General features: G+C 39.5%; 1 protein-coding gene across 1 annotated transcript in view; it reads left to right on the top strand.

Annotated features, from left to right (window-relative positions):
• LOC111262817 (protein turtle) overlaps window positions 1-5,757 on the top strand; it is a 79,721-nt gene extending 73,964 nt beyond the window's left edge. The window contains exons 15-16 of the mRNA XM_022837381.2: window positions 174-611; window positions 2,487-5,757. Of these exons, the coding sequence (XP_022693116.2) occupies window positions 174-611; window positions 2,487-2,543 (495 nt within the window). The 3' untranslated portion in view covers window positions 2,544-5,757. The remainder of the gene's footprint in view (window positions 1-173; window positions 612-2,486) is intronic.
• The last annotated feature ends 10,597 nt before the right edge of the window (window positions 5,758-16,354 follow it).

The raw sequence follows: 16,354 nt of genomic DNA, 5'->3' as shown, positions 1-16,354 counted from the left end.
ATAGTCTATGCGGGCTCGTGTCTCTATCACGTTCTCCAAAGTGGGCTCGTCGAAATATCTGTGGTCCTTAGTGGGTATCCAACGTGTTATAATTGTACGTTGATCGGATGCTACATCCGGCATCTTAATTTGTATTGTTCTACTATTAAAAAAGCTTCTATTTTTCTCAACAGATCGACTCGGCGTTGTTGAGGTATGCCGAATTGTCGTTACCACGCACCAACCATCGGTTATGTCCTGTACGAATAAGGCAACAGCAGCAGCAGCAGCAGCACGGGCTGGCGAGCGGAGTTGTCACAAACCCAATTGGCGGCCACCTTAGTGGACCTGGTCAGCTCGAACCCACGACTATGTTGCCTCAGAGTCCTGATGTCGTCTTCGATCGGCCACCAATGCCACCCTTGCCTGGCCAGCTAACGCTGACAAGCGGCAAGTGCGACATCGACCTTCTCGAAGACGTTCGTACGCCGATCATGATGCAGCAGGCTGCCAATGTGGTAAGCCACACGACAAATCAGCTTCTGACGACTTCGTCCACCCCAACTGGCCAGACGCAGACGCCGATATTGCTTGACGGACCAACGATACAAACGGCCACTGTCACTCAACGGGTAAGCACGGGTATAAAATAGCAACGATGATGACACGAAGTGGCAAGTGTTTTAGTAATGATGGCTCAATAATTCAAAATGGCGCAGTTTATTCATCCATGTTAGCGTTTTAAACGTAGATCAAGCATAATGCAGGTAGAAGTCAAATACAAATACGTATAGTAAGCCCCCACATGTTGTCGTTAGTATAGCACGACATAATTGCCAACCTATATTTCGTAGGTTAAGAAACGGATAAGTGCGCCGTACATATTATTGAAGTGGCAAGCTATATGAACCATCGTCGGTCAAGTATTTATATGTGATGTACGCGAGCGAAGCAAATTCAGGGATGCAATAAGAGAGTGTGTGTATCTCTAGCGAGACGTCAAAACGCTACGAGTCCATGTATAAAAGTTGCATAGATAGAAATTCTGTGAAAAAAATAACTTACTTCGGTAGAGCTTATGTTTGTAGCTTTCGTTTTTCTCGAAAAGGCTGTGATCTTGGCGAAAAGATACAATGCTTTATAGTGATTTACTGTCTAGCTCGACAGATTGAAGATTATCATTCGTTTGCGATAGCTACACGCGAAGTTCTGCTGCGCATTGGGAAGTTTAAGTAGTGGCACATCCACGAGGTGCAATTTATCCGAACAGAGAGGAAAAATGGTATAAATGTGTGTACAGTTCTTCAAAATCGATTCGACCACACTGAAGTCCCTATAATTGCCAGGGCTATGTATAATTTTATGTAAATAGCCAGCAATGACAAAATCTGATCCATGACTATGACAATGACGTGCAGTATAAATAGGGCGTAAGTACGACGCCTTAGGTAAATTTGAAAAATGCATTTCCATTAAGCTGAGTTGAACTTTGAGGCCATTTATTTCCGTTTTCTGTAGAATTAGCATCACCGGCTGCTGGTTTTATATATGCTCTAGGCAAAAATGGCCTATACGACCTTCTCACTACAGCCTATGTAGCCTTCCAGGACGGTATGTAATGTAGTCAGCTTTGTCTATAAAGCCTAACCCGCTTTCGAATTGCCTTTGACAATGTCATGTTCTACTCCTCGGCAGGCACAATCATGACAGAGAAATGAGCTGATTAGTTTCATTTTTTATCATTCAATATAGGTTCGATGAGATGCGATAAACTCATATGGAATAGCTCAATAGAGCTATTCCATATGAGAGAAGTTGTATGGGCTCATATTTTCAAGATAGGATTATATGGCCCCACTTTTTCAAAAATTTGACCACAAATAAAAAATCCAACGATACGAATCGCACCAATTTCTGATCTATGTACATTTCAAAAATTCAAAAAGCTTAATACTATTAGAATTAGAAGAAAACAGTGTCCTGTATGACCTCACCTTTCCCCGGCTTGGTAATCCAAAAGCTGTTGATGGCCGACGACGTCTATGTGCAACGGTAAACATAGAGTATACTGAGAAACATTTCCTAAACGTACAAATCTAGAATTGCGTACATTTGTACGCTGTAGGATAGATACTCTTGGACTAGAAATACCAAGTCCTGATATTGAATTACTACGTACCTTCATAAAAATAAAAGCTAGAAGATGATTGATTACCTTAATATATGAGATTCAAATTCCTAGTTGTTTGTAATTAATGTGCGATTACTCTAAGGGCCGCAAGGCCTTTAACCCGGTGGGGTGACCAGTTTCTATCAAACACATAGCTGCGTTATGGGGTTAGGCTCCTATGTTCGTTAAGCTTTACACAGCGGTACCCGGAGTAGAGACTTCAGGGCTGACTTCTTTGTTTGCTTTATTGCCTGTCATATAGTTTTCGTTTAATTTGTTTTTTGACAATCGTCTCATCTACTTTCCCTCCTCTAATTGTTTCTCTTTTCTTCTTCAGTTAATGGGTGGAGTCACGAAACATCCGCTCGACGTGAACGCATCCACCCCTGTGTGAACGACGTCTATAAAAATCGGAGGCGATGACCTGGCGGCCAGCGGCACCACAAGCTTATTGAGCCTAACGTCTACCTTTATGGCCACTGAAGCGTCAAACTTACAGAATTATATATAATGTACAGTGCGATAATGAAAGAAATATAAGCAACGTCATTAATGTGTTCACGAGCGTACCAGCGAGAAGATAACGTATACGCATGTAGAGTGAGAAGGATGAAGACTGACCATAACGCGAACGTAATACTGTATGCACACTATTAAAAGGTAGATTTAGGTCGAACTAGGACAGAAGATAGAACACAGACGGATAACGGAAGTCGTCTCTAGCTACGAAGGGAAAACAAAACTCCTGTTTGGTCTGAACCCATATACCATGTCTGCTCATCAGGCCGAGTGAAATTTGTCAGCTCTCTGTTTTAAGCGGTCGTAGTCAGGTGTGAATGCTAACCGGTGTGTCTGTGGTGAGCAACTGGGCTGTGACCAGATGAGTGGCGATGGCGACGACATTTGTATTTGTGTGTGTATTCGGACGTAGGATAGCTGCTTGTACTAGAATAGGGACCTAGTGGGTCGGACGGGTATCGGGAGGGCGATAACCTTCCGAAAGCAGCACAACACAACGCAGAAAATACATGGAAAAGTAACAAGCGGCCAGAGACAAAAAGAAAGTAAAACAAAGGGACTCGGTCGCCTTTGTCACAGAAATCATCTCTGGTCCCATCACACTTCACCGTCACCAACTGCAAGAGGCGTGGGGCTGAAATATTTAGTCCCCGCTCTGGTAAGGGCTCAGCGGAACAGGTATGACGTTACGGCTAGTAAGTATGGCCATTGTGCGGTGGTGATATCATTTCGGAACATACACGAACATATAAAACAAGAGGTAAAAGCAAACATGACGGAAAATTTCAGATAGAAACAAATAGGTGTACATAAACCGTAGATATAACTAAGAAGCTTGACAAGACAAGGAGTTGTAAGTGCTACATATTATGTCATTTTATTTTAGTTATATTTAATATATTTTAGTTTTAGTTAATAATTATTAACTTTAATAACAGTAAATATATATATAGAGGAGATAAACTGTTAGCAAAAAGAAACCCGAAAGATACAAAGCAACAACTACATCAGCAAGATTAATCATATTGCAGTATCAGCTGACTAACCATCGCGATGGAACTACGCCGTCAGTAACGTTGCGTGTTAATACATTTGAGACCTTCGTAAACCGGCACGATTGCACAACAGACAATTCTGGTTAAAGGATAAATTGCATTATATCGTTTTTCCATTCTTGTGCGTGCAAAAACTACAATCCCGTGCTTACAAACGAACATAACTAGTAATTACAGGACAAGCACAGAATAAGTAGTCGATTTTTTTCACGTGTTGCATTGCTCGACCGCCCATCCATGTCACATTTGTTTAGCAAATTATTGATCGCTGGTAGCGCGCCCACACTCGCAGAATATGGAACATTACTACACCTACTATTACAGTAAAACAAATTGTAGGAAGCACATGGGTGCACAGTAGGCGGTATATCTCTCTCTGAGTTGTGCCAAAACCAGGAACCTTCATTACCTCCGCCATCGTCTTTCCGACGAAGACAAACATACAAATAATAAAATAGAAATAAACAAACAAACAGATGGACACGGCGAGGGGACAGACACGCGAGAATATGTTGCTTGTTGCGTTACGCCTGGGCCAACAAGACTAGTCCAAAGTAAATGCATAGGTTTAGGCAGGAGCCAGTGACAGCTTGTACGCCATGTTTCGGTATCGCCAGCTACGTAACCCGGAGGTGGCTGTTAAGGCCTTCATAAGGTGAACAATCGTGCGCGCACACTACTTAGTACGGGATTGATTACCCAAGCTGCTAACTGGAAAAACCTGAAGGTCAAAAAAAATGACTGGCCCAGGTCGATTATAATGATAAACGATAAAATAATATTTGACGCTTACCTATCTCGACAATTGGTTGCGGGCTAGCTAACAAGTCGCGATGCGTCACGCTTGATCAGAAGTGGATTAACGACTCCCGAAACGCTGGTAGAGATGACAGTTTTAGTTGCTCAAAGTGATTATTTGAAGACAAGTAACAGCCGATTTGGTGACGACGGCTTTATCTACAATGTGATCTCAGTGAACGATCGTTTAAAAGCGCATTATCATTGTGATTCGAATGATTCCGTTCTGACAATTGAAGATGCTCGTATGATCTTATATATATATTTTTTTTTATGTCCAATTTTAGGTATCTTATACAGCTCGCATAGATAACGCTTAAAGCAGGGATGAAGAAAAAACCACCAACAATAAAGTTGCCACAATGCAGACGAGTTGCAAAACAGCAACGGCCACATCGGGGCTGATCGGATTATTTGTAACAATGGGAAAAAAATCTTTAACGGGAAGGTAACTAGCCTCGATTTAACATGCGGAAGGACAGAACGAGCACAAAAGACAAGCGAGCATAGATGTGAAGGGAAAACGTAGTCGTATCATGGAAAAGATACAGATAACAATGTAAGAAAGGCTAGTTTTTTTGCCGGTTTCGACAATAACGAAAGCTAGTCGATGGCAAATGTTCGATAAAACACTAAAATACTTAACACGAGAGAAAGAAAAAGGCTATGATAATCTGTTGTATACTAGATAATTAATATACGATGAATAGTGATAATAAAAATCTTAACAAGAAAAATACTGATGATAGTTGACAAGGGTTACGTGAGATGAGAGCATGTAACAAATATCAATGTGTTCCTTTTAAGCATACCGAGACACATACACATGCACAGATCCTGAGTTACAGTCGTCTCCCACGACGTGCAGGATTCATTCAATTATAGTCAAATGTAGAAAGACGAGAGAACGGGAGCCGAACTTCTCTGCGGCCATCTATTGATTTAAACCATAACACTTTTTTTAAAAAAAAAAATACATTAAATATAGCCAGCATGATGATGATGATAATAAAGGCGACATAAATATGAGCAGGAAAATGAATTGGACAAACAAAGCACGAGTAAAATGGCAAAGGACGAGGGGGACTGCCGACATGAATAAAAGGGAATACATCCAGCTATGTACATAGATGCTGATCAGATGATCGTAGATACCGTACGCAAAACAAAAAAAAAGTTGAACTTTAATTTTTCAAGTAAATAAAATAAATAACATGTCCTCAGACAAAAAATAAACGGGTCTTTTTATTTGATCAAATAGTTGATTCCAGTAAAATTCAGAAGCTCCAAAATGCTCACAAATGAGTTTATCGATAACGTGTCCCCTTTTCCCAGAAGAAAAAAATCTGAACTGGCGCTTTTTGGCGATAGCTTGTTGCTGTTTTTAGATGCGTGAAGATCGCTAAAATGACTAAGTGCTTTGTATCGTCTTGGTCAAATAGATATTGGGGAAAATATGCACTTCTAATTATTTTTTTAGTGTGTAATAACGTAGGTTGCTTACGATTTTCAATGCCAACTCAAATAAGACTGCATCCTAAAACTATTATCAATCAGGCAGACTTAGCGGTGTCTTAAGGCAACTTAATAGAACATATATGTATTTAGAGAAACCTGCACTAATCGAAGGCTTATTTTTCAGAAGAGTCACTCCAAATTTAAGAGGATTCGACTATATCAACGTTTAAACGGAACTTTTCTGTGCACAGAGATTCTGCAGACATTTTACATAGAACTGCTAGGTAAGCCTTCCATCAGATATGTTTTATTAGGAAATTGATGTTAAATGTTCAGTAATAAATTACTGCTTAGGAAAAGTAAATTTGTTGTCTCTACTAGTTTTCCATTGTGAGTTTTACGTATTACGTTCGTTGTTTAATTAAACATATTTCTATCCCTTTATACGATTTATGTGAAACACACGGCTTCTTACGAATAGGATATATATATATATATATTGTATGAATCTCATACCTGAACCGAGATCAGACATAAGAACGATAAACGTCACTTGGAAGAGGCTTTTTTCACACCCCGAACCTCCGCTGCCAGTAAAACGAAAAAAGTATACATCACAGATCAGTTTCTAACAAAAAGCAGCAAGCTTACGCACCATGTCTAACATGGGTATTTATCATTTCATGAGTACATACTTTTCGAATAGGATTTGGCTTTGATCGCTGGGGTCACTGTGCTGTTTCGTAGGTCTACTGGAGGAACTTCACACAATTTAAGCATGACCCGCCTCGGCTAGACTTGCCATTTCCAAAAAGTGCGTATACAGCACGAAGAGTCAAAAAGCAGTAAAAAAAAAAAAAAGAAAAAGAAAAAAAAGCTTATTTTACAAGTTATACTAAGCTGCCTCTGCATTTGCTGCTCCCTAGTATAATACAATGTATGAATTTAGTTAAATTCTGATCGAACCAATCTGAAAGACTGCTAACCTTTAAGCGATACGCGGTTTCAGAGTCGATACGGGACAATTATAGGTCGTTACTCCACTTCCGATGAAGCGTACTCCTGAGATACAAGCAATCACTATCGATTGCTTTTTTTTTTTAGTTCTATAGAATCGATCCGATCTTTACCAGCGGTGTTCTTGCATATAATTGCCGATTCAGTGGCTCCGTTTTCACAGTCGCCATATGTAGACATATGTAACTGTATGTTCTAGTGGTGACTCGTTTACATAACTGCTGAGTGACTGATTATCATAGAGTTGGATCAAAATGAGGTTGTATGGCATAATGATTGTGCTACCATCATCGCGATAGAGACATCACGATTCCCGAAAATGACACGAAATAACGGCAAGCGGACCGCTCAACGTCATCGCCCGTGTAAAATCCTCTAAGGCAAAACCCCATTTGCTTATCATTTTATCCAAATTAGTCCCTCGTCAATTATATAATAAATTTTTTGTGGTGCCATTTGTTCCTCTAATGTGGCTAGCAAATGTTACCCCAGAGAGCGTGTAACATAATTACAACCAGTGATTTATTCAATTTGTCTTATAATCGATTTTGGTGGGAACATGGTATTCGCGCCTGACACTGGCCACCTAAAACTGGTAAATATTCACGAAATAAGTTATTGTAACACCGGGCAAAGTACATTAATATACATAAACAATATGAGTTCTTATGATAATTCTAATTTTATCTGTGAGCTTTGCCTTTCTAATATGTAGCTAAACACTCAAACGTTTACTTAAGCAATACTTATACACATATATTGGGCGAACCTTAATTTTTTTGAAGAAACTTTTATCTTTTGGAGCACTTTTCTTCTTATGTACTGTTTATATAATAACCAATGGCGTCATCTTGTCTAATGTTCCTCTAAACTTGTAAGGTTGCGTTTTTGAAAATTGCTATTCACGCTTTTAATTTAGCAAGATATTTCTATACTACATTTTTCAGTAAATTCAACAGTGACAGAGCAGTAACTTTATATAAGCCTATCCTGCTTTGAGATAAATTGTTTTTACTTATATACTGTATAATTGATTTGTTTCATGGCTACATTGCTTGTACCGTTATTTAAGGCTGCATCAGTTTATCTATGGTTTTTATCGATGTTTACTTTTAATGTAGTCGTTAGTTAACAAGAAGCCCATGACTGATACACAAATTCGAAGCTAAATTAATAGGTTTAACATTTACAGTCATCGACCTAGCTTATTTCGTTATTTACTATCTGAAACTATTTAGGATTTATCTTATACGTAAATTTCAAAATAGCGTTAGTTAAAAGCGTTCACGACCCAGCTGATTCGCGGTTCCTTTCAATGCGCTCTAACTACGTGGGTCTTGCGTGAATCTAGTTTTATCGGCTCTTACGAAGCGGAATAAATTACTCAATATTTACGAAGCCTTTATCTCTACCTCAAGTAGCATGTGTACCACTGAAAATAGCGAAATCGTACGACATCTAGAATACGTGTTTCAACAAAAATCGACCGAGATCGCCTTCATATTACAAAATAGAACGATTAAGCAATATATAGGTGGTGTTAGATTAATTCGACGGAGCGTTCCATGTCTCCTTTTAGCGCATATACTTTTTTTAAAGGTATACGCAAATTCTAGTTGAAAACGACCATGGAACTTAACAAGATAGCTATGCTTGATGAAGAATAACATTTGTATCAGTCCTGACTCTATATAGGTCAATAAGTCTCGATGGGTTTTTATTGTCGAACTTAATAACCCACCCTGATACTTGCGCATTTCAGGTATTCTAGAGGAATATTACCTTGGCCCATACACTGTTATGATATTATCAGCTAAACCTAGAATCCGGAATTCAGCGCTGCCAACACTATAAAACCGTTCATTTTAGAGTATAGAGGAGCACTAATCCAAATGTCTGAACGCTTAAAAAACTAAAGCTTTCAAAAAGTTCGGCAAAAATAGACAAAAAAAGAACTTTCGACGTATAAAAGGCTAGTTACCTTGTTGAATCTGTATTAAAAACAGTAATGATAATTCTCTATCTACAAGAAATTCGTATTTTGAAATGGGCTGGTTTGCTACACAGCCAAAACACGATATGTATATTTATGTGCAAGCATGACGCCATTGATTCACCGTAGCTACATAGGCATACTCTTTAATTGTCAATGTAATCGTACATCTTTCCCAAATAATAATTTTGTCAAAAAGAGAAAATAATAAGAGCAAATTTTTACAACAGTGAGCTTATTTTATTTTTATTTATATTTTGTGTATAGCTTTAGGCTACTGCTATTGCTGCGTATAAGAAACAAGACCTTTGAGGCTTGATGGCGAAGCCTGAAATTAGTTTTTCGGGCAATTAGGGGCAAAGAAAATACACTAAGCAAAAAGCTGGAACGAAGTGAAGCTACCAGGTTACAGCGCATAAAAAAACAGTTGTCTAACTTTGATAGGCTATTTTTTAGGAAGTAGCATAGGAGGTTTTTAGTTTGGTCAACTTTTTTCGTTTGTAACGGCCTTATGTTGTTTAGTTTTTGTCTAAAAAGTAAACAGCAACAGAGAAGCTGTGCAAAATGAAGCAAATACGTGACACGACGTACGATGCGTTATTCACAGCAGTAGAGCGCGCACACGAATAGCTAAAGCCTATTTTCTTTTTCGGCGTACACTTCTGCCTATTTTCGGCGTACACTTCTGACAACCTCCCTTCTGGCTGTTTCAGTTTGCTGGCCAGACAAGTATTGTGCTATATGGTCAAAACGATAAGCATTTTATTTGCGCCGTAGATAAATGTCATTTCGGCCATTACAAATCAACAAACAGGCCTTATGTTGAAGCCTTTCCTTGCCTTCAAAACACACGCGAATAGAGCAGTTCGAAATGGCCTGCATTTCGAACTGCTCTATTGGCATAATCATAGCGGATTAGGCTTTAGTTAATGACTGACCAACTGAGGACTGAAGGTAATGCATCATCGCTAATAGCGACTAGCTAATTAGGGATTCAGCCCGCACCATTTCGTACCTTCTTCATTATGGAGTTTATTATTTTACACATATATAATCTTCAAATAAGGTTCTAAAATATGTCGATAACGTTTTTGTTACGATGAAGTAAGGCTTCCTCACGAAATGCAAGCGCACGCTGATTTAAAAGAAATATGCCTATACGGCAACTGCACACTGAACCTAACAAATTTGTCGAATACCCGAATTTTATTCAATACGATATTATTAACTAGTCGGCTCCAGCCTCTACCACAGATACGTTACTTGCTAATCACTGGCTTGTACTAAAAAGGACATTGAAGAAACTAATCTTTGAAGAGGTTGTTACGAAGCTTGCTTGTATTTTTTCTTCATCCGCTCCTTGGGTAATTAGGCGTTACCTGAAACGGGTCTTACTCGACTTAACTGGGTTTTACTCCAACAGATTTATGAAGCGGCATGGTAACAAATGCCATAATAACCACACCCCAACGTTGAAATCTGAACCCGCTATGGCCACATGCTCATACTTGGCGTGGCAATGCGCTCACCTAAGCTACGCCGCTATGGACTTGGTAAACAGCGATGATGCGTTCTCCTGCGACACTTGGCAACAGAGCCCTTGCTTCAAAATGGCCTGTACAGATTTAATTCGCTGGCAGCCGTGCACGATAGCGGAATACGATCGATAATGAATAACATTTATGCGGCACGCAAAGTTTAGAGCGCTCATATTTGCATGCGCCTACACGAGATCGTCCGGGACCCATTCTCACTCTTAAGATCCGCTCGCAATGGACAATGGAGGATGAAACGGCTAAGAAAAACCATTAGCAGCAGCGGTCGAAAGCCCTAAGACAAGCGTTATAATTGTATTCCAGGTACTCATACGCCGAAATCGTCCCGTCCACACGTAACTAAACAAATCCCGGTTCGAGTGCGTTCGACGAAGCTGTTGGAAAACCATAGAATGTATTTACGTATCATTCTAAACCACACAAGTGTTTACCTTGTGCCTTTTACCATTAACTAGATGCAAATTACTTATATAGTTATTCTGTGCTATAACGACTTTCATATGGCACCATTTTACGAAAGAAGACTATCTATTTAAAACAACGGTACTCTATTTCGATTTCATTGGGTTTCATCATAGATATATTTGAATACAGCATGTACCACTGCTTTACACCAACTGCGCCCGCTTTCACCGTTCAGATCTTCCTTGCGCCTTTCGAAGTAATCCCTAAGAGGTTCTGTGCACGTGTGTCAACTTTTTCAAACTCTTAAAGAAGTTTTCGAATTCTATCAGAAAAGAACCTAGCTGTGCTGTCGTCTTTTTAAACCTCTCCGATAGTCTTTAATCTTTACCTTTTCAGGTGTTTAATTTCGGGAAAAAAGTTACACCTGAAGAGTAGATGTAGTTGAAGCACTGATGGTATAAAGTTTTTTTTTGCAAAAAGCGACCAGGGTTCTGGTGCTTCATCAAAGCGAGAAAAGTTTTCAGAGTATCGATTCAAATGGGTCAATACGACTCATGAGAAATATCGAACTTTCCTGCTATACGACAGAAGGCTTCGGTACTTTTTCAGCCGAAGTTTTTGTTTTGAGCTCCTTAGGTTTCTGTCCGTATTCGCTGTCGATAGATCGCCCGAAGCGTTTTCAAAGCTTTGCTATCTATCTCAAAACCGTTCGCAGTACTCGAACAGTCGACGTTCACGCATAGCCTCATCCCAAAAAGGGTTCCTGTCCTGTTGCTATCTCAACTCCACTTGTGAGTAATTTCATTAACATAGAAGATAATGCAGTTTTTCTTTACACTAGCTTCTATATGATATCTGAGAAAGCTAGAGACAACAAAAAATCACCCACTTCGGATGCCTTACAAAACGTTTGAGCACACGCTCTGACATTTGGCCTGCGATTTGCCAACAGACGGATTACACTAGGTCTTCATTATATCGAGGTAAAGAATCTCGGTTTCTGACTGATCTGAACCGTAAAATATTACCACAGGAATCATCTAAAAAGGGATGCAAGGCATAATTGCAATTCTGGGCTCAATGTATTACTTCATTTTCAAGTATCTGACCTGTAGGACTATGCATGATATATAATAAATTTAAGATCGGCATTTGCGGCGATTTTGGTTATTACCGTAGTTCGAAAGGTAAGAAAAAATATTTTGTACATTTTCAGCAAGAACATATCATCATATACATTGCCTAGTCTTGATACATTGAGCCGCAAGAATATCAAGAAGCGTACACGTAAATCAGACACAAACATAAGAGGCCCGATAGGGTACGTATGTACTGAATTTGTTTCCTTCAATCAAGATCTGTACAGAACGGTAGCAATGTAACAAAAAGGAATTGCTCGCGAACCAGTCTTCTCATCGACCATGAAAACAAGTTATTGACGGTGTCAAGAGTCGCTACTTCTCGGAGACCAATTAACATACAAGTACTAGAGTGATTTCTCGAATCTCTAAAGAAGTCGCTAGTAGAGTTATCTTCATATGATTTAAGGTGTGTTCAAACGGTTATTTTTATTGTATAGGCGTGTAGCGTTTTGCAGTTTAGTAATGTCATAGACAGCCAACATCTCTACGCTAGAGAGGTTTGCAGAAACGCTTGAACGTAGGATATTTTTCTTCATATTATGATATATTGCTAGCAGTAGCAACACAGCGATCTGGGAACAACGAGAGCATTATAAAAGCTGGCACTTCTTGTATAAAGTTGCGCAGTGGTGATGCCAATTTTACTGCTTGAAGGTTCAATCTATCAGCGTCAAGGATTAACAGATCAGAGTCAGGCGCTACATCTCAGCCTTTACTTACCTTGTCGGTACAAATAAAATCTGATCACCATTAGAAGATAAAGTGCGCCGGGTGAAATGCTGCTGATGACAGCGTACTATTGTGCCCATAATATTATTTCCTCGCTTTCTGGCCTGGATTCAAGGACCGCTTCCCGGACCACAAATACGTCTGATGCCCTATTTATCCCGGTGTGGATTTTTCAGTTTTTTTAGCGTATACTCTGTGTAATAAAAATGCCTTTGAATAGAAGGTTGATATTTTGACAAAGTATTGTGTGTAGAAGACGACGACCTTGACAAGAGCCCTGTGGAACTCTGAGCAAGCCTTTTCCAATGGTTTATAACGATTGGCCAACATTAATCTTGAATAAGTGAGCCACGAAATAGCTGCTGCTATATGAATTGACTCTAACTGCTGTGATAAAGTCAGCAAAAGAGGCATAACTTGTTGTCTGCCATTTATCCGTTAGAAGCACTTCAAAGTTGAATTTTAGCCTGACATTGTTGAGTAATGCTTGCTTGGCCTGCACGAAGTTCACAGAAATTTCTTTCCGGGCAGTAAAGAAGCCAACTTTTTGGGGGACCTGAGCTCCTTCGTCCGCGAGATTGTTCCCAAATCCCTGCCGTATGACCGCCTCAGTCGGTTCGTAGCCGAACTATACCAGCGCAACGTCCCTCAGCGACATTCTGTACAATTTAAAATTCAAGCCAACGTACTTGGGCCGTTTGACGTCCTACCGTTCCGGTTCGCTTCGTCAGCTTGTTTCCGTCCAATTCTAGGTTTTTCGCTTCGTTCGATCCGTTAGACGGCTGCCACGCAGCCGCGCATGCTTTTATCCGTCGCGAACGCCACGTCGTAACGTGCCCATTGTGGTTTTGTCTTCGACTAGGTCAAGCTGGTTCTGTCGAGGTTTACACTACGCCCCAAATACTCAATACCCATCATTGTAGTGTCAAACACTTCGCTGCTTCACCATTGATGGCTTCGGTTAGTTATGGAAATAATAAAAAGCTGCCAGTTTGGGCGAGATTATAGATAAAAGCTTTAACCGCTTTACGACACACTGGAAGTTTCCCAATCAGCGTAAAGAGCACTTATTCATTGTCTAACTTCTTTCGACTGCACATTCGAAAATGCGACCAATTACGCCAACGAAAAAAGTGTTTTGAGCGCTAACAGACTTCAAGATGCGCCCTCAGTTGCAGGCTATCCGGAAAAGTTATATACTTTTCCAACTGAAGCTTATAACCGCTGATCTATTTATGTCAACGGTTAACAACTCCATAGGTCGGAATTTGTTTTACTCAAATAATTAAAGCTTTCGTTCAGAACATTTCGCCTAGGTGTTCGTAGTGTGTTAATAAAAATCTAAGGCTTCTCACTTTCCACTACAAATTTCGGTAAAAAAAGACATAACAAAAAAATACGAAAATAAAAGTTATTTGTATAATATGGTATCTTTTAACTTCGGATGTGTAGCCGAGATCGGCTTAGATTTGAACTTATCATACATTGTTACATTTATGCAAATATAACTTACTCTTTACTAAATGTGCCAATATTGTTCTTCAAGCGAAACGTTCATATCTTGGCTTCTAAGGATTCCTGAACCATTCTTTACCAATCGCGCTCACAATGCCACGCCTGATCCGTAGTTTGTGACGTTTGGCCGAACGATAAACAGAAATTGCTATACCTTGATATATAAAAGCCCACCAGAGGTGTATAGAGCTATCAATTGAATCTGAAACTACATGAATATACCTTCACAGTGAGGCCACGATGGAACAATTGTAGTAGTTTTTAGATTATATGTGGACATGCAGCGGAGCACCTTGTACTAGCACTAGGCAAAGTTACGTGTTATGCCGTGTCACGTTTGGCTGATTTGTGATAAGTTGCTTTAGATAAAATGCTGCAATCTCATGCTTCACAAAACCGTTTACATATACATAAAGCTATCCAGAGTGATTCGTGGTGGCACTTTGTACCATTTAATGGCAAGGTCGCGCCTTCGGGTTGCCGGGTCTTCGAGAGATCATTTACTTGAACATATCATTCCGGTCCGATCAGTTGTAGACTACGTTGGTAGATACCAGCGCAGAAATGCGTAATAACTAATCCTAGAAACTTCCGACCGTAATTGTTACACGCAGATGTAGTCCCTATTTGATAAACTCCCATGTAGTAATATTATGTAGCAGAAATAACAGCCGATGTTTTTCGATCAAATAGGTCCATTGCGAATTCATAATCGAAGGATGCATGCAAATAAGCAAAATTCTGAAGATATGAGAATTCCGGGTATACAATGGCGATTTGATCTTCACGCCGATATATGACCATTGATGTGGCGGCAACATTTCAAGTAAGCAACCATAAAGATCATCATTTTCTCCTTCCACAGTGGTGGTTTTGGATTCGTTCAACGAAGCCACCAAATTACCACCAACCAAAAAACCACCAATTACCAAAAATGGAAATTCTTTCAAGCCGGTATTGCATGCTGTAAACCATTATGAAGGCAGTTTTGCAAAAAAGTAACGATCAAAAAAGCCGAAAACGATGTTTAGGTAAGGTAGAATAATACGGGAATGCTGACTTGAAACTTTTATTACTTTAACTTTATTACGAAGTCGTCTAGACACATGCACACGGGTCAGGAAGTCATGTGATTTGCTTTACTGCATTTTTTTTCTTTATTATACATTAAAAGCTATGGTTATGAATGACAGTCAAGTACTTATTTACGTTTCATCAGATTTTTGTTCTGACAAGATCAGTCAACAAATCTTTGGAAAAAAAACGCCTGTTTTGTATGTCCCAAAGTTGCGTTTTCAAAAGCGGACTGAAAGCGTACCACGTTTTATAAACCTCACTACAGTCAGTTATGTTATATCTCCACTCGATGGACTAGGATAAGCTGGACCACTGCCGGTTTGTATAAAACCGGTCAAAAATTTATATACATGTATGTAGAAAAATAGAAAAGAACTAAGAATATAACTCAGTTATACGTATGTGTGTTAAACGGAACTAAAGCATCGTTCTTCCTCACTCGTTGTGCTACATGATGTTGTTGACACATGTGCTTACTTTTGACTACTTTATTTGTACAACGTATCATCAATGCACTGATTGGCAAATAATCATGATAATAATAAATTCGAATTTACCATGGGAACATATACCAGAATCATGGATACCATGATAGTTAGTACTAGCTTCATTTCAGCCAGTTCGGCTTGAGACAACAGAGCGCACATTCATCCTTTGTTCTATGCAAAAATTTTACTCGTGAAGTGCCATTACCTGGGCCATTCAAAGGTCTACTTGGCACTTTGCAACAGGACTTTATGCAACAAAACTATGATGCTTGATTTGCCTCACTTGGCAGTAAACGATTGTGAGGCATCGGCTTTTATAACCTAGTCACAGCCCTTTCTACGAAGAAAGTTTCGTTAAATGACTAACTTACTCAGACGGAGTCATTAATAGCCCACACAGTCCCGCCTCTGTCTCATATAAGCTTATCTTACGGGGCTATATAGGCCAACGAC

Source organism: Varroa jacobsoni, unplaced genomic scaffold (assembly GCF_002532875.2).
Source record: "Varroa jacobsoni isolate VJ856 unplaced genomic scaffold, vjacob_1.0 scaffold_703, whole genome shotgun sequence".
Taxonomy (NCBI): Eukaryota; Metazoa; Arthropoda; class Arachnida; order Mesostigmata; family Varroidae; genus Varroa; species Varroa jacobsoni.
Note: the sequence above shows the minus strand (reverse complement) of the source record. Positions and strands in the feature narration are given on the sequence as shown.